Genomic DNA, 19,987 nt, shown 5'->3' with positions numbered 1-19,987 from the left:
GAACTTCTGAAAAGCATGTGCTAGTGATACTAAATGCATGCCATTAGGTCTACGTGCCAGTAAATAACAGGAAGCAGGCCTTTTGTTTCATATCGTTCACTGTTTGATAAGATCAGGGGTGCCTGGGTGGCCCAGCCGATTAAGCGTCCAACTTCTGCTCAGGTCATGATCCCATAGTCCATGAGTTCGAGCCCCTCATCAGGTTCTTTGCCAACAGCTCAGAGCCTGGAGCCTGCTTCAGATCCTCTGTCTCCCTCTCTCTGTGCCCTTCCCCCACTGACACTCTGTCTCTCTCTCTCTCTCTCTCAAAAATAAAATAAAAACATAAAAAATAAATAAATAAAATTCAAAGCTGTTAATACCTTGTAGACCAATCCTCCTCTATTTGTTATTTAACTGCTTTTCTAAATCTGAAAGTCTGGGAATTATATGATTCTACCTAGAACACTTGGCATTTCCACAGCGAGAGTTGGAAGGTACAAAACTATATTAAACAGCATTTATATCACTGACAATCAGGAAACAGTAACTTCCATTTGAAACACATTTTTATACGTTCAGATACTTTATCATAACTTGTCTGAAGAGTTTTTCATACTTTATTTAAAAACGAAGGGGTGTCTACGTGGCTCAGTCGGGTGAGCATCCGACTCTGGATTTTGGCTCAGGTCATGATCTCAGTGCTGTGGGATTAAGCCCTGTGTCGGGCTCTATGCAGAGCAGAGAACCTGCTTAAGATTCTCTCTCTCCCTCTGTCTCCCTCCCCCACTTGCCCTCCCATTGTCTCTCTCTCAAAAAAAAATAATAATAATGAAAATAAAATAAAAACGGAGAAAGGATACTAACACAAACAAACTGCATTTGCTGACGTGTTTCCCTCCAAATGAGACACTCGACACTATTTAAATAACTATTATGCAAAGTGCTGCACCAGTTGTACATTACAGGTATGTTGCTTTGGCAGATTTTTCCAAGTCATTAATTAATTTTGCTGCAGCGGCTCTGAAAGTCATTCCTTCAAGCCCACTGACAGGCATTTCTGAGACTAAAGTTGGCAATGTTTTGGTGTCACTAAGAAATGGTGTGGAAATAATTTTCCTCCTCTCCCTACATCCGTAGGCATTGGACTGACACCCAAGTTCTAGAGCAAGTTTTGAGAAAAGGGGTCTGGTTCTACGATGATGTGTTTATTCCAATAGTGATACAAGACAAAGAGGGAGAGAGTAGGCTCTACGGTCCAGGTCTCACTTCCCATTTGGTCACTTGTAGGATATGCCAGTAGTTACACAAGAGCTTCAGATGACCTTATGTCTCTGTGCTTCAGTGCCCTTTGCTGCAGAAGACAATAACAGTAGCTCATTGGAGATGGAAGAGGCTGGTGATTAAATTGAATACTTGCACACAGCAGTTTGATTTTCCTGGAACTGAGGGGTTCCCAGGATGTGGGACTTTCATGCTGAAACTGAGAAAGTCCTGGACAAGCCACAAACAGCTAGTCACTCTACCTGCAAAGTGCTCGTTAACAATATCTGGTATGGAACACTCACAAATGTCAGCTCTCACTATAATGGTTGCTCTTTTCACTGGAATTCAGATATGCCATGAATGCGAGTGCATTCATCTTCCACAGAATTAGCGTGAAGTTGTAACCTAATAAATACGACCCTTTTGCTTTAGAGTTCGAGAAAACAGAGTCACATCCAGAGGCCGAGAACTAAGCACTGACTATGTGAAGGCCCTCAGCAAATCCCTTTCCACTCAGACAAAATGATCCTGACACGAAAGCATTCCCAGGAAATATGCTTCCTTTCCCTGTCTCAGAGGTGCCATTCATAATAAGTGCGAGATGACTCCTCTTTTCAATTTTGAGATTAGGGAAGCCTTTTATAGTTCCCTGATAACCTTGTTTCTAGTTCTTGCTTGAAACGCTTACAGCCTTTGTCTGGTTTGTGGTCATGACAGTACCATAAGGACACTTTATCCAATAAAGCACACAGGTAAGTGTAGCGATCGCAGAGGTCACTGCGTGACTGTGGCATCCTTTTATGTTGAGACATGCAGATCATCTATAGATTACACCTCTGGCTTGCCCAGTAATGTCAAAACATGAATCAGTAAAACAGGTCAGCTCTTTATCTTAAACTTGGTAGTTTTCCCAAGATTCCTGTGCAAGAATCAGCAAGGCTCCATTTTGCAGGTAAGGAATCAATGTCAGGCTCGATGCCTTCGAAAACTCTTGTGGAGAGGACAGCAATTACCAAAACAAAGGTCTGTATCCTGAGTAATGAAGGCAATTGAGTTTACATAGGTAAAGTCTAGAAGTAAGGAACCACACAACACCAGAACTGGAAAAAACAAACAAACAAACCCACCCAAAAAACGTGGGCGAGTATGTTGATATATAAAATTTTAGTACAGAGCTGGAAATCATTTCAACAAAATGACCACCAGCTTTACACAAATGTCCACATTCTGGGAGCAAAATTGATTTCAGTTTATATTGGGAAAGTTCTCATATGGCTAGCACTCACTGAGTGCCTTTTCTGTACTAGGCTTTATTTTAATGCTTTCTGTGTATTACCTCACCCAATTCTCTCCACAATGCTAAAAGGGAGGTGCCACCGTTAGATCCATCTTATAGAAAGAGAAACCGAGGAACAGAGAAGTAGTGTAACTTCTCCTAAGACACATACCTAATAAATGACAGATTTGAGACTTGAACCCTGAGTGGTTCCTCACAATCATGTAAAGAGAACAAAGCTACTTAGACAGACAACTAAAATAACAGGCTTTCTGTATTTTCTGAGAAAGAAGTCAACCTACATCAAGTTTGACATGTAAGAATGGTTCAGTAATTGATATCATTTAAGCATCTATCTCCCTGATTCTAAATTTAGTGTGGATATTTAAATAAATAGAGGTTGTTAGTAAACGAAAAACAATATTTAAAAATTATTTAATGGAAGCACTGAGGAAAGACTTTTTAAATATATAATTTGTAAGAAAATTTAGTTGATAAGAACTGATTCAAGCTACACCAAATTCAACTTGTTGATTTTCAGCAATTAAGTCTAAGTGATATCAGAATACCATTCATATAGACACATTGACTGAGATAATCAAATATGTTTTAAACCACTTCATTACATTCAAAAGCTAAAATGCTTGGCATCAATTTGAATTGAAACTTTCCATTTTATTTTTTAAAATATATTATTATGCACTACAACTATGTGTTTTAAAATCTGTTTTGCAGTATACTTTAATTTTCACCATTTAGAGCTTAAATGGTATATATTTATCCTCATATTGTGAATGTTTATAGTATAAATACACCACTAAACAACGAATAGCAATGATAATACAAAATACTACATGATAATAAAAGGATTCACTGTTACATAGAGATAAATAAGACAGGAATAATGTGAAAACTAAAATAGGTGCTTTGTTTGGATACAGACTTCTTAAAATTACAAGTGAGCTCCACTTAATTTAGCCCTAATACATATAAATATGAACGACACAATTTTTTTCTCACTGTATAAGTGAATAACAACTAGCATTTATTAAGGGTTCGATATGTATCAGTCATTATTAGACTCAAATGGGCTAAATGATTTGACCAAACTTTCACACCTAATAAAAGGCTAAGTAGAACCCACAACTGATTCAAAATTCTCTGTTGCTCTCATGGTATGATGCTACCTCCTTGCTTTCTTAGTGATTTCAAGTTGTGAATTGTGTAGCATATGTTTATATTTTTCAAAGCTTTTGGGATAATGGAAATATTTTACATCATGACCAGTGTGGCAACTACATCGGTGCATATATTTGCCAAAACTCATCGAATCCTGCACGTAAAATGAATGTATTTAATGTTATTTCTCAATAATGTTGATTGAAAAACTAAAACAACAAATCTACTCACAAAAAATTTAGGGGCATATTTATGATGTCATATACTCGTTCATCAAGAAGACACCACAATGCTAGAGACATAATGAATATGATAACGGGTAAAAAGAAAAAAGTTTTTTTTTTTTCAAATGCTCTTTCTAAGAATAACTTGTAATGATCACTTACTTGCAATCATATGATTAAATGACATATACAGACCATACTATTGCCAATTTTCAAATGACTCGCCGTCACTTTTAAATGTGACAAATACACAGATATGCTTTGCGTGTTTTTCATCAAGACCCTCTAATATTGTGCCCCCAAAAGTCATGGGTTGCAAAAAGAAACCTGCAGAAAGACTCCAGAGCCAAAAAGAAAAAAAAAATCAGCAAACAGCAAACACCATTCAGTGAGCCCAGATTACTTTGCATTAGGTATGGAGTTAGCAGTCAGTGGCACACTGTGATCTGCTTGACAGCTGGAACCTGGTGGCTGAGGCAAGAATAAATGGTTATTTCCTGCCTCAGCAGCACTATTGAGTGAGTAAGCACAGTATTGATCCTTATTTGGTTCCTTAAATGCATGTGACTCAAGTTATCCTGAGGCTTCCCTCCAAAACTCTCCTTGGGATCCAGACAATAAAAGAGCTTGTTATTGGAAACCTTTCTTCTTTCACTCTGGTGGAACAATTTGGAATGCAGTATCTGAGGGGAACGCTGCTTTCTCTGTCTCTCACCATGAACTTAAAGTCTACCTTAGAACAAGTTTCATAATATAAGTCCAATACAATCAGGAAAGGAGGAAGAAGGAGAGAGAAAGAGAGTTAGAAGCAGATAGAATAAATCACAAGATGACTATTTAGGTATAGTTTGGGCATGAAGGAGTAAAAGGCATTGTTATTTGGAAGGATTGTCAGGTAATGACCCTGGAGAAAGGCCCACCAAGTAGCTTTCATCTTTAACTCCCCAACAAAGACCACCCTGCTCAAGCTTGCCAATGCCTCGATGTTGCCAAATCCAAATGTGACTTCTCTGTGGGTACATTTTTAACGTCTCAATAGTATTCAAGAGCCTTGATCGTTCTGCATTCTTGAAATACTTTCTTTCCCCAGTTTCTAGATCACACTCTCCTGCTTTCCTGGTTTTCCTTGATATCATTGCTTATTGTTTTATAAACTCTTTTTGTGGTTTCTCCCCCCTCAGAATCTCAGAATATTGAGTTGTATGACCATTTTTCTTGCTGTGGACATGCCCTGTGTATGAATCCAGGTTAAGAGAAGAACTATTAAACCAAACTCCTTTATTTAAATCCTGAACTTGCCAACTAGCAGCCGAGTAACACTGGGAAAGTCACTTAACTTCTTTGTGTCATTGGCTTCTCACCTATAAAATGGGGGTTGTCATGACGGATAAGTGATTTAACATATGTAATATAAAGTATTTACATGTAACCTACTTAGAATAATGTTTAGCACATATTAGGCACTATATGGTTAACATTAGTATATGTTTAAATGCCACTTATAATGCTTATGACTCCCAGTCTGTATTTCTTACTCTAACCTCTGCTTTGAAAACTAGTCATCTATCAAACTGCCAACTTGTATCTCATTTTTCTTTTCTTTTTTTTTTTTTTTCTTTTTTGTCTAACAAGATCTCAAAAATAACAAGATTGGGAACTCTTGACTTCTATTCACCCAAAATTGTTCCTTCCACAATCCTCCCCATTTTATGAAATGGCCCTGTACCTTTTTTTTTTTAGATGTGAAAGCCAAAACTTGAGGAATTATTCCTAATTTCTCTTCCTCTAACCACCCTGCCATATCAGTAACTTCTATAATCAGAAACTTCTATCAGAATCATCTCCAGAATATATCCCGAACCCATCACTTCTAACCTCCTCCATCACAATGATTCTACTCCAAGCCATCACTGTCTCCTGCTTGAACTTCCACAATGACCTCCTTGCTTATTTGCTGGCCTCTTCCCTCATAAGCCCATAAAATCCATTCTTTACAGAGTAGCCAGAATAACTTTGCAAAATAATAATAATAACAATAACAATAACAATACTAATAATAAATTAAGACAAAATCCAATTTCCATACTCTGCTTAGAAAATCTTACTGATTTAGCCCTGGTGTACCTTTTTTGCTTCATCTTACCATCCTTAACCTCCCTTCATCATTGTTCTTTTGCTATTATGATCTTAATGTTCCCTGAATACACCAAGTTCATTTCCACCTTGGGACTTTTGTACAAGCTTAAATCTATCTGTAATGCCCTTCCTTCTAAATATCATATGCCTGGCTCCTTCTTGAAATTGAGAGTTCATCTTAAAGACATTACCCGGTCTATAATAACCTCCCAGTCATTACTTACAATCTCCTTTTCATGGCATTTCAACCTTCTTTTCATGGTATATTCTAATGTTTTCTTCTTTAGTTAATCTATTTATTTTTTATTTTTTTAATGTTTATTCATGTTTGAGAAGGGGATATTGCAAGTGGGGCGGAGCGGGGGGTGGGCAGAGAGAGAGGGAGACACACAATCTGAAGCAGCCTCCAGGCTCTGAGCTGTCACCACAGAGCCTGAAACAGCGCTCGAACTCACAAACCTTGAGATCATGACCTGAGGCAGAGTTAGATGCCTTAACTGAGTCACCCAGGCGCCCCTAATTATTCATTTATTATTCTCTCCATCACAATGTAAGCTCTATGCAGATGTTTCGCCAGTCCTTAAGTTATCTGCAGTGCCTGGCACATAGATGGCATTCAATAAATACCTTTGGGCTAATGAGTAAATAAGCCTTGGCAGTAGTGAAGCAGAAGAGGTGTTGGATGTCATAAATACCAAGCAATTGAAATCTCTGTATTTTGGCAACTATTTCTAGGTTGGAGAAAGGAGTAACTTTAAGATCTTTTTCTCTTTGTCTTTTTTTAAAAAATCTAAACGACTGGGTGGATGGTGGTGCCATTCACAGAGAAAGGGAATACTGAAGAAGGAACAAGTCTAAGAATAATCATCTTTGGACAATGAGTTTGACAGCTCTTGTAATACAAACTTGGAATCTTTCAGGAATAATGAGATATGGATGTAGGACTAAGAGAAGAATCCATGGGCTGGAGATGTAGATTTCATAATCATCAGAATAGCTGAAGTTATTTAAGTAGACTTTTTAAAACAAGAAAAGAGGGGGTCCAATCTCTGAAAAACAGAAAAGCATTTAAGAGTAAGACAGATGAAGAGAATTTGGAAAGAAGAATCTCCAAAAGATAAGAGGAGACCCAAGAAAGAGGAATATGATAGCCAAGGAGGAAGACCATTTCACAAATAAAAGAGAGGTAAACAGAGTTAAATAACAGAGAAATCAAATAAGGAGTAAAAAAAAGTCAGCCATACTTGGCAATTAGAATAGCAATGGGCAAACTGAAAACCTAGATGCCACCTGAGCTTGCCAAAGTCCTGCCCTTAAATTCCAAGTCCCTCAGAATTTCAGGCACTTATCACGATATCTGCCTCGAATTCTAATTCTCCCAGAGCTCCAGGCCATTACTTGGCCACCCAGAAGGAGTTAATCATACCTTTCCCCATCCCCAGCTTTTTGGTGCTGATACCAACAAAGTAACCTATGTTAACTGGTGCTCTCAATGGTTTCATTCTTGTTTTTATTTCCCCTGTTTCCAGGATAAATAGGAAAAAGTATTATCAGATATCAGCTATTTAAATAAATATTTTAGAAGAATCATGGACATTCAGCAGAATCTTCTTCATCCAAAGTAATAAAAAATAAAATAGTAATAAAAAAATAATGAAAAAGTGGTCAATGAATCAGTGGGACCATAATTTCCAGGATGCCCCCAAAATGCTGTAAGATTTACTAGATATGTTCTATAACATATAGACTACAGTCATCAAGAAAAATGTAAATATATAGAAGCTAATGAGTCAAAAGAGGAAGAGTTCCTTAATCATCAGTTAAATGCAAATGTTATTAAAAAATGGAATGTTAAAGAAACGTTTGACAATAAAAATCGTGTGAAGAAGGAAAGGGACGTCCTTCCAAGGACATTCTTATTTTATTTATTTTATTTTTTGCTTCAGAAAGAGACAGCGCCAGTGAGGGGAGGGGGACAGAGGGAGAGAGAGAGAATCTTAAGCAGGCTCCATGCTCAGCACTGACAGAGCTCAACGTGGGGTTCGAGCCCACAACCTTGGGATCAGGACCTGAGCCAAAATCAAAAGCCAGTCACTCAACTGACTGAGCCACCCAAGTGCCCCCCTCCAAGGACATTCTTTAAAGTGCTCATAGATCCCCATTTCAGGGCTTGACTTTCCATGCATAAATCTAAAACAAAACAAAAAAAAATCTCATTTTTTAATTGGAAAATCCAATTCGCTCCAAAATGATCTTAACAAAACTTATTTTTAAGTCTTCTAGTTAAATGAAAAAAAAAATTGGTGGCTCCTATGAAATTTCTAGAATCTATGCAAGTCAGAGTAAGGGAATTAAAATAGAAGATTAAAGTATATTCTTTTTATTAGCATGATTTACTCCAGGGGTTTCCAAACTTTGCTACATTGTAGAATTACCTGAGCAGACTTTTAAATTATTTTAATGTCTATTTATGTATTTTGATAGAGAGCGAGTGCCCAAGAGCATGGGAGGGGCAGAAAGAGAGGGAGAAAGGGAAAGAATCCCAAGTAGACCCCACACCACCAGCTCAGGAGTGGGGCTCAAACTCATGAGCCATGAGGTTATTATGACCTGTGCTGAAATCAAGAGTCAGACGCTTAATTGACTGAGCCACCCAGGTGCCCCTACCTGAACAGACTTTTAAAAATCTCAGTATCTAAGCGGACTATCTAAATCTAAGTATCTAATCTTAGTATCATGAATTAAATCAGAATCCCTGAGGGTGAGATCCAGGCGGTAGTATTTTTTCTAAAGCTCCTCCAGGGATACTCACGGGCAGCCATGGATGTGAGAACTGGAGACTTATGCCACCCTCGTTCTCATTAAATGAATGTTTACGTGGTGACGAGGAAGAGCTGGGTTTGAATGCTGGTGGCTCTGTAAATTTGGACAATAAGGCTCCTAACCATTTTGAGCCTGAGTTGACTCAAGTATTACTTGGTAATTATTGCTCTCACTTCACAAAGCTATTTTGAGCATTAAATGAGGTAATATTAAAAATGCACAGTGTGTATGTAGTACACAGTAAATGTCGTCTATATGGAAACAATTCCTTATTAATGATAATTGTCTATTAATTACAAACCCAATCCTATGTCTGGTTCAGAAAGCATAGTTGGCAAATATAACTGTACATAAACCTGAATTCCTATATGCAGCTAAGTTTCAGATCTATGCCGAGTCAATTCAGACATACTTTGGACCTTAAAGGCACTCTCTCATTTAAATTACACAAAGGAGGGTTCAAAGATCCTGAAATTCACTTCCTACTCACACCTGCCACTGTACAGATTTACGACGCCTCAAAAGCAGCTGCGTAATTTGAGTCTGGCTTTCAGGAGAAAGCTACTAATAAATTTCCTTGGGTCTTATTAGAGGGAACTTTTAAATCTTCATTGACACGGTAAGAAAGGACTAAAAAAAAATGTCCACTCACATTTTTCTTATTTACTCCGTTACTCTGAAGTGCATGATGATTGTTTTCCTTTAGTTGTATCTGCACAGTTTGACAGATTTCTGTGACAAGGTTACTTTCAAATTGATAAAAGGTTTGATTGTGTCGGTGCATTTGTCAAAACTGTCTGACACCATGTATAATGGACTCTGCACCCGGAGCCCGGACGACACTGGAGTCTGCTCTAACTGTTCAGCGTTTTCCGCACACACCGTAACGAGACATCCAACAGGGCTGGGTGAAAGTCAGGGAGATTAGCTTGGGCAGACCCTCAGCTCTTGAGCTCCAACACTCCCACTTTGTTCTCCTGGCTTTTCATTCCGGGCATTTCCGCTCTCTGGTTAAATGCTAAAGTGACATTTACAGCTTCATTGTAAAGGGAGCAATGCGAGGGTGTCATAGCTTTAGCAAAAAGAACGTTTACAGAGAAAAATGAAGGGCAGGAAAGCGGACTCCCTGGTCTTCTGGTGATGATTAGAAATACATGCGCGCCTAACCAAGAGTTTCCCTCCTTTCCCTTCATTCTAGTGGCCTTACCAAGAGCAGGCTCACTTTATAACACAAGAACAATTCATTCGATATGCGCACAGTGTTGTCATTAACAGATCAGTTAATGATGTAGAAGTGGGGGCGATGGACAGCCATTGATCAAAAATCGGGCAATGCATTGATCAAAATTTCTGAGTCTTGAGGATGATTAAAGATATTGTATAAGTGGAAAATATAAATACATCATGATTTTTTTCCCATTTAAAATTCTGTTTATTACGTTAAATATGTGGTTTTTTTTTTTTAGAACAATTTCACTGTGTTTCAAGGGCATTGTTTACAATTGTATCATAGAAGGTGCCAATTTTTTGAGAGAGGAAGTATAGCTTAAAATGCAAAAATGATTATATCACCAAAATTTTATTTGGTCCAAAAGTTGTGATGCTCTCTCTTGCTCACTTGCTCACTTCCTCAGTCTCCTAAGCCAACTCTACCTTTTCCTATTTCCATCTCCTCCTCCTGAAATAAGCATAAAGGGCATATAATCCAAGTATTCCACACATGATCTCCAACAGATAATCCATCCCATGAATGTAATTGCATAATTAATAGAAGTTTTTGGTTGCCATTATATTTGCCTTTAGTGCTCTTACTACTGCAGCCCTTAAATGCTTAATAGTATGTTGATGATACATTCATGACTAGGTAAGCAAAAGAGATTAGCTGAAAGTCATGGATGTGGGTCTTCTGTGCCACTTCACTGTTTCTTTCAGAGTTCATTTGATTAATTGACTCTCAAGTCCTTGTTTTTTAACAGAAAAGTAAATGCATACGAAAACAGGCATCTTTCACCACACGTAACTGTTCTACCGTCACCATTACTGATTCTCACACTTTCTTCTCTGACTATAAATCATTCTTCCACCTTGCGTTCCAACTATTCCTACTACGATCATCCCCTGATCTCATGAGATGCCTTCTTTCCACTCTGTACTTGGCAGTTTTTTGAAACAAAAATCTAAGTCACCTTCCTGTTTATGACAGTTCAATGTTTCCTTCCTTTGCTCTTCATATAAAACAAATTTCCTAACATGATCCAGAAAGAAATCACCTTATCCCATATTTCCACATTTCCAGCTCATTTTGCCCTATACTCGGCCTCCCCCTCTCTGTTCTAACTCCACGGGCTTTTTTTTTTCAGCCCTTTTTCTTGCCATGCTCCCTCTACCCGTTGGTTCTACAGACATGAGGCTCTTTCTCCTGGAATGCTCTTATCTTCTTTCCTCATCTAGTAAAACCTATTCCTCCTTCTGATCTTACCTCAATGGTCACTTCCTTGGAGAGTCCTTTGCTCACTGCCATAACTAGGACAGATCCCATGTGACAAACACTCTTGGTTCCATGCTCCTCTCTTTTCTTGAATTTATGGTTGCAATTTTATATCAAATATATGCTTATTTAATTGATGTCTATTTTCCCTAGTAAAATATAAGCTCTGCTAAAGCAAGGCCTTTGTCTAAATGTACCCACCACTGAATCTTTAGCACAGTATCTGGCATGCAGCACAGGTGCTCTGTAACTATTTCTTGATTGAGAACACAATAGAGTTCTTTGAGATTTCTTAAGATAAAGACATTACAGCCTTTAACTATAGTATCTCCTATAAGACACACAATGCAATGTATTCATTTAAAACAACTAGAGGGGCGCCTGGGTGGCTCAGTCAGTGGAGCGTCTGACTTCGGATCAGGTCATGATCTCGCAGTCCGTGTGTTCGTGCCCCTTGGCAGGCTCTGTGCTGACAGCTCAGAGCCTAGAGCCTCCTTCAGATTCTGTGTCTCTGTCTCTCTCTCTGTCCCTCCCCCAGTCATGCTCTGTCACTCTGTCTCTCAAAAATGACTAAATGTTAAAAAAAAATTTTAGGGGCGCCTGGGTGGCTCAGTCGGTTGGGCGTCCGGCTTCGGCTCAGGTCACGATCTCGCGGTCCGTGAGTTCAAGCCCCGCGTCGGGCTCTGGGCTGATGACTCAGAGCCTGGAGCCTGCTTCCGATTCTGTGTCTCCCTCTCTCTCTGCTCCTCCCCCGTTCATGCTCTGTCTCTCTCTGTCTCAAAAATAAATAAAAAACATTAAAAAAAAAGTTTTTAAATGAAACATAACTAGAGAGTTCCCATGTAGCGAAATCATTTTGCAGTCTCGTCTTCTTTTCTTTGATTTTACTTGTGATCCGAACATAGGAGCTTTGATGATGTATGTGAATGGAATCCCATAATAGGAATTTGCTCTCAGATTATACATTGAGATGTAATGTAATTTCTTTTCTTTAATACTATTTTTTTTGCTGCTCGTCAGTATTAATATGGATGCTGTACTCTGATACCAGATAATTCACTATATCTATGCTCATTTTTGGTATATCTCTGTTTTATCTATTCTTTTATTACTATAGATATTAACAAATATTGCATTTCCTATATTATAAGGAAAAAACTCTAAAAGTACTTCCACTTTCATAATAATAAACATGGAAAACTGATCTTCATGGCAAATTCATGTAAATAAGTGAATATTATCTATTTGTAGGTGAAATCATTTTAAAGTGTTGGGATGAGTAATAGGAACATAAAATGATCTGAATCTTTAGAAGAGTGCTAACATAAAGTACCAATGACTGGATGCCTGGGTGACTCAGTGGGTTGAGCATCCAACTCTTGGTTTCGGCTCAGGTCATCATCTCACATTTTGTGGGATCGAGCCCTGCATCAGGCTCCAAGCTGGTAGTTCAGAGCCTGCTTGAGATTTTCTCCCTCCTTCTCTCTCTCTCTTTGTCCTCCCCCCACTGCCTCTCTCTCTCTCTCTCTCAAATAAAATAAATTTTTAAAAAATAATTTAAAAAAATACTAATGACTGGGACACCTGGGTGGCTCAGTCAGTTAAGCATCCAACATCGGCTCAGGTCATGATATCATGGTTCAAGCCCCGGGTTAGGCTCTGTGCTGACAGCTCAGAGCCTGAAGCCTGCTTCAGATTCTGTGTTTCCCTTTCTTTCTGCTCCTCCCCCACTCAGGCTCTCTGTCTCTCAAAAATAAATAAACATTAAAAATATTAAAAAAAAAAAAAAGGGGGGGGGGGGCGCCTGGGTGGCTCAGTCGGTTGAACGTCCGACTTCGGCTCAGGTCATGATCTCACAGTTCGTGTGTTCGAGCCCCATGACGGGCTCTGTGCTGACAACTCAGGATCTAGAGCCTGCTTCGGATTCTGTGTTTCCCTCTCTCTCTGCTCCTCCCCTGCTCACACTCTGTCTCTCTCTCAAAAGTATAAAAATAAAGATTAAAAAAAAATTTAATACATGTGTATATTAAAAAAGAAATACTAATGGCCAATGCGAGAGACCAACTCTACAAGAGAGGAAAAGGGATTTTACAAGTGACCTGCATGGATCTCTTACCACAGGTGTCCCTACACATCAGGCCATACCGATACAGCTGAATCGACTCGGGCTGTGACCCTGCCAAAACTATAAAAGGGGATTAGTGAGAGAGAGAGAAGTATCCAGGAGCACATTGTACCACTAAATAATAATGAGGATCTCAACGAAATATCAGAATTTTAGCATGAAAGAAGCTTAAAGCATTATCAAGTGGAAACCCATTATTTTATACATAAGGGAAACCAACATTAGGGTGAAAACAAGCCATGGGTCCAAAGCCACACCCTCAGCTGATGGCAGAACCAGGGCTGAAAACCTGATCTCTTGGTGCACAGCTATTCCCATTGTATTATGTGGCTTGATCACATCAGTTCCTCAAAATTCTCTAGGAAAAATAATCCGAGCAATAAACTCCAGGTCCAGACCACTTCAGTCACTGTAGAACCCACAGACACGTTTATAATAACAACAGCATGGGTCCAATCTTATTACCCAGCAAAAACTAACATGAACAAGTAACCAGTACCCTCTGTGCTCTTAGCCTTCTCTAAATTTCTCACATGCACGTAAGAACATTAACACAACTTCTTTCCTCAAAAATAACCTCTCTGTGTCACTAAATCTCTTTCCTGAGTTCAAAACACCAATGCAGGCTGGGGCACCCAGGTGGCTCAGCGGGTTGAGCATCCGACTCTTGATTTCAGCTCAGGTCATGATCTCATGGTTTGTGTGTCTGAGCCCCACATCAGGTTCTGTGCCTGCTTGGGATGCTCTTTCCCTCTCTTTCTGCTCCTACTCCGCTCACATGCTCCCCCTCTCTCTCCCAAAATAAATAAACTTGAAAACAACAACACCAAAACCACCAATACTGGTTTTTAGGTAACACTTCCATTTATCTATTTCTGGCAACATTCTATCAAATGTGGACACTGACACAGACATCTGTAGTATAATGCTACATCAGTGGTATGTTCGTAAGCCAGCTCTCCGAAAACATAATATACAATTAAAAATCTTATTTCTAGGGCTTGCTGGTTCTTCTGATGTAGATATGCCCGTCATGGCTGACTTCAAGCCACTGAGTCTATAACACATCACACACAGAATTCCTGAATATTTAACAATTGACTCTAATGCACCAAAGGCAGTACCGGCATGCCACTGGAAGTACAGGGACACCTACAAATAGTCAAAGTCAACCTACTCTCTTGTAAGAGGAGACTGAGGCTCAGAGAGTAAATGACTCGCCCCCAGATCACACAGTGGCTGAGTGGGCTTTAATACACAGGATTCTACCTCAGCTACCTTCATAAATTAAGTGAAACTTTCCGTATTAGACATAGTCAGTGGTTTTCATATTACTGAAGAAAGAAGTGCTTCTCAAAAGTAAGCAGCATATGGGGCACCTGGGTGGCTCAGTCGGTTGAGCGTCCGACTTCGGCTCAGGTCAGGATCTCACCGTTCAAGGGTTTGAGCCCCGCGTTGGGGCTCAGAGCCTGGAGCCTGTTTCAGATTCTGTGTCTCCCTCTCTCAGCCCCTTCCCTGCTCATGCTCTGTCTCTCTCTGTCTCTCATAAATGAATAAACGTTAAAATTTTAAAGAAGAAAAAAAAAAAGTAAGCAGCATCAACAATGCCGAGAGACTGTTAGAAATGCTTATTTTTAGTCTCCACCCCAGGCCTAGGGAATCTTTATCTTTATCTATCTGTGCTTCACTAAACTCTTTGAGTGATAGGGAGCAATGAGAAAAAAATCTTCCTTAATTCCATCAATATTCTTTTTGTAAATGAGATCCCAATAAGAGTCAAAGATAATAGCTGTTTTCCTATCAGCATCCTTTAAGAGATACTTCTGAAGGTTTTAACATAAAGACCACAATCTTTCGCATTTACAGAGTCCTTACTCTTCAAAATAGTTTAGATGTTTCTAACAACAGGAAAAAGTTGAATTATTTACCTTCCAATTCTCCACCCCAACCTTTTACTGATCAAAGCCTAACCTACATTTCTATGTCTTAGCCCTAGCACATTCGTTTTGCTTACACAACTCCCTTTAAATATTTATGTGTCAAAGTTTTGCTCCACCCCGTCCCAAATCGAGGTAGTCAACAGCAAAACGGCTCTCCCACTGTAATCTACATATTGCTTTGCCAATTGATTATCCAGTTATGTATTTGTGTTTTGGTTTATCAGCCACTTCCTGGTGTTTTGCTATTTGTTCCCAACCTTCAGATCCAGAACAAAGACAAATAAATACTGTCTGCTTTGTTTTCCTCTTCCAATATTTTAGAGGTTGGAAAATTTACAAAATAAATATCCTCTCAACCTTCTTGTAAAAGCATTGCAAAAGAGAAAAAGAAGAATTGAGTAACAGTTTCCCAAATTTAAAAATACCCAGCTAAGGCACGCTCAAATGACCAACAGCTGTACTGATATTACTTGAAAAATAATCATACAGCAATCTACAAATACAGGTCCATGAGTTGTAATTCAGTATCCCTTATTAATTTTATTTGGAGGGCACACGTAAATATGTGTATTCTATTGGCACAGAAGTAAGACTGTTAATAACCTAAATGTTCGTAGATAATAGATTAACAAAAACGCTTTGGAAGGGCATGTTCGTCACTACCACATTTCCTAGCAAATCCAAAACTACTTGGTGAGCATCGTTCTTGGCCTTGGTGGGAAATAGCTTCACTGGATGTGGAAGTGGATGTTTTCAAGGAAACCAAAGTTCTAGTTTTATAATTCCCCAATTACCTGGTCCTGGCTGAACTTCTATTTACCGAGAACTGGCCAGAAAAGCTTTGCAACACAGGAGGAGGTAACCATCCCGAAAGCAACTGTCTCTAAATTTTCAAGACTGCCTTCGCTAATACTTCCACCCCCAAAAGCAGCTACCTTTCTGAGATTCGTTACTGATCCCACCAGCCACATGGGGTCTGCTTGCTCGTCATCTTTTCGGTCAGTACATGCATATGGGCCAGCACTCCCAGGTACGTCTGCTCAGGGACCTCCACCCCGCCCCTAACGGAAAGAACACAAACTCCATTCGCTAACGTCAGCTGGACTTAGATCTCAAACTCCAGTCCCATTTGTACAGTGGAGTCTACCTCACTGAGGCACCAATAAAGGGGTGTACCGAGTGCAATACCGAGTCCTGTGTGGACTGAGCCCACGTGAGCCAGCGCGGAGGAGAGGAACGGCGCGGAGAGCAGAGGGCACTTACGGTTGGCACAGCTTGATTAGGTCCTGGTCAGTGGTGCCTGGAGGAAGGCCTCGAATGTACAGGTTGGTTTTACTCAACTGTTCCCCGCTGCTGTTGCTGCTGCTGTTGTTGCTGCTGCTGTTTGTGCTGGGGCTGGGAGGTGCCATGGGGTGGGGAGCTGATGCATAGGACTGCTGGAAACAGAAAAGGCTGTTACTGGAAAAACAAAGCCAGCACCTATTCACAGGCCAGCAGCGCAGCTCGAAAGCAATGCCGGCTTCTCGGCCTCTCTGATCCACACATGCACACACATTTTTATATCACTACCCTGTACGCTTCTGAGAACATCATTCCCCCCACTCTGGCCCTGAACTTGGGTCGGCATAAATTAGCCCTAAACGGGGCAGAAAGAAGTTCCCAGGTGCTCCTGACAGTGGCATATGGCTTCTGAATCAGTCCCCTGTGATTTTCCTTAGAGGTGTAAAGTCACACGTTACCTCCCTCCCCACGAGAAGAACGTAGTTTGCTCTTGGCACCAAAGCTCTGCCCCTAGCTCACCTTTAACGAGCCACACGTCTTTGCTTTGTCTCCACTCCTTGTCCCCTCCTCTCCAAAACACCAAACCGAAACCAAACAAACAAAAAACTGCCTCATATTGTTGTCCTCCCCATCACTCTCCAATACAATTCCTGACACACAGGAATCACTCTATGAATAGCGAATCTAGGAAGGGCCAAACGGACGGATGAACGGACCTCATCTCTTTCTACCACTCCCAAATCTGCTTCTTCATGGCGAACGTCCTGTGTTTTGCGATACTGAGCCGCCATTCTCTCGATGCAGTCAAGATCCCCTTTAGGTTACTCTAGTCGAGGGTCTCAATCCAGGAACTACTGACAACTTGGGATGATTCTTTGCTGTGGGGCCTTTTGTTCATTACACTGTACGTCCCACATTGTTCACTGTAGGGTGGTAGCAGTAACCTTGTCCTTTACCCACCAGATTCTAGTAGCAGCCATCCCCTAGTTGTGACAACCAAAATTTCTCCACACACTGCCAAGTGTCCCCGGGGAAACAACCACTGCTCTCCCCCGGTAGAAAAATCACTGCTCTAACTTGTCAAACTATTTTATAACAAAATAAAATGATAAAATGATCCCTAGCAACTGAGAATATACAACATGAATATACGTGCCAGAATTAGTGGACACGGTGCTCATTATATACTTCATTTCTTTGTCAAATGGGCCTATCTTCACAAGTTCTTAAATTACACAGACTGAGTTTGCACTCCTGCTGTGTCTCTTACTGGCTGTGTGACCTTTAGATGGTGCCTTCACCTCTCTAAGACTCAACATTCTCATTAATATGAGGAGGATTAAAATACTACTCTCAATAGTATGTCACAGGGTCTCTATATAAATTCAATGAGCTAATGTAAACAAAATGGTTCCTGGAAATTAGAAAGTGCAAAATAAATGTTAGCAAAAACAAAAATGCAAGAGTAACAATAATGATAACATTTGTAGCTCATATCTGTCTTGCCAGTAACATTAGGCTATATAACTATCCCAGATATTCTCAGTCGTAACCTAGAATGTTACCTAAAGGTAACACCTATTAAGATTCCAGTGGGGAGATTTTGGCCTGAGTGTTAACCTGAAGACACATTAGCTGTTCTATCAGGGGTGAACGTGTGTATTTAACAGATGGCAAGTAGATGCTTAAGAAATACTTAGTCTACAACATATACAGTACAAATTGAATGAACACAGCACTTTGTCCACAGTGATAAAAGGCCAAGTTTTAAAATTTTTTTTTTCAACGTTTTTTTTAATTTATTTTTGGGACAGAGAGAGACAGAGCATGAACGGGGGAGGGGCAGAGAGAGAGGGAGACACAGAATCGGAAACAGGCTCCAGGCTCCGAGCCATCAGCCCAGAGCCTGACGCGGGGCTCGAACTCACGGACCGCGAGATCGTGACCTGGCTGAAGTCGGACGCTTAACCGACTGTGCCACCCAGGCGAAAAAGGCCAAGTTTTAGCGGCACCAGCCTTGTTTCTTGCTATAATACTCAGTGTTACACTTTTCAGAATGATCAGATTTGCCCCAGTCCATATTTCCAAGTGGCTACAAGACAATGCCTCTTAGCTACAACATGTCAAATGAAACTCATTATCTCTGCTCTCTCACCGCCCAAGTCCCCACCCCAGACACCCAGCACAATTGACCCCATTTCTCTCTGGTGTTGCTGACATTCATCTAGCCCCCATGCTAGAAGCCTTGGGGTCAGCTTCACTTGTTCTTTCATTCTAAATCTCAAAATACAGTCAGCTACCAAATTTTTGGACAAGTTTCTAGAAGCATCCTTTTCTCTGAATTCTCACTGCCTCCTAGGTCGGGATCTGGTCCACCTTGTGGATCCACCATATCCACCATCTGGCTCATGCTTTCCTCTTAGGGAGGAAAGTGGAGGAAGAATAAGACAGACATTCAAATGCAAAGGCACACTGGTCTTGAGTATACTGGGCAGTTCCTTTAAGGAATGGCGGCGGTGGGGGGGACAGAACCCAGAGCCTCCTTCTTTGAAACAAACATTTCAAGTAAACATTAGGTATTACTTAATCTGCTACCAACATTTTTAATGTGGGATTTTACAACAAATTACACAGGAGAATACTTTCTGTTCCCAATGTTTGAAAAAAATGACATACATCCATTGCCTTTTGGAATTTAATATCTGCATAAAGCTGCATGAAGTTTCTTGGCTGGCATGAAAAACTAGTCTGCCTTGACCTAAGAAATCCATTTCGCTCCGTGGACACCCCATAACACTTAAGCTCTATCTCTTTACACGCCCTGCACTTAGTAGGTTTTAACACATCCCTGCTAAAGTAATGCCCTGGTCCCTGTACCTCCCAATGGGACAGATGAGATTTATCTTTCACTTCCCGCATGTGCTTTATTTTCTTAAATTTCGCAGGGCTTTTTAAAAGCTGTTTGTTACCACTTTCACCTCCCCTCTCTCCAAATTCTTTGAATTCCATTCTGTACTCAGGCTTCTTTTAAAATGAGGCTTTGTTAAAAGCAGTTTTCCCCATGGCATAGCTTTTAAAACTATCAGGGAGCCAAAATAAAATCACATCTTCAGCTTTATGTATCATAGATCTGACGGACCAGCTCAGACTGAGTCCCTGAATGATCAAATAAGAAATTTTCATCTGTAGGATGGTCAATATGTATTTACTTAATTGTCCACCCCCCCCCCCCCTCCATAGCCAGAATATCATTTAGTAAATTGCATGGTG

At 40.1% G+C, this 19,987-nt stretch overlaps 1 protein-coding gene across 8 annotated transcripts in view; it reads right to left on the bottom strand.

The window, feature by feature from the left end:
* Positions 1-19,987, bottom strand: part of RBMS3 (RNA binding motif single stranded interacting protein 3) — a 1,319,689-nt gene that overhangs the window by 547,431 nt on the left and 752,271 nt on the right. For 6 of the 8 annotated variants that reach the window (XM_053903895.1, XM_053903894.1, XM_053903892.1 and 3 more), the window contains exon 5: positions 16,700-16,872. In XM_053903895.1, the coding sequence (XP_053759870.1) occupies positions 16,700-16,872 (173 nt within the window). The remainder of the gene's footprint in view (positions 1-16,699; positions 16,873-19,987) is intronic. The other 2 variants (XM_053903896.1, XM_053903891.1) reach the window with 1 other exon arrangement.

Source organism: Panthera pardus, unplaced genomic scaffold (genome assembly GCF_024362965.1).
Source record: "Panthera pardus isolate Hobbes unplaced genomic scaffold, ASM2436296v1 HiC_scaffold_16, whole genome shotgun sequence".
NCBI lineage: Eukaryota > Metazoa > Chordata > Mammalia > Carnivora > Felidae > Panthera > Panthera pardus.
Note: the sequence above shows the minus strand (reverse complement) of the source record. Positions and strands in the feature narration are given on the sequence as shown.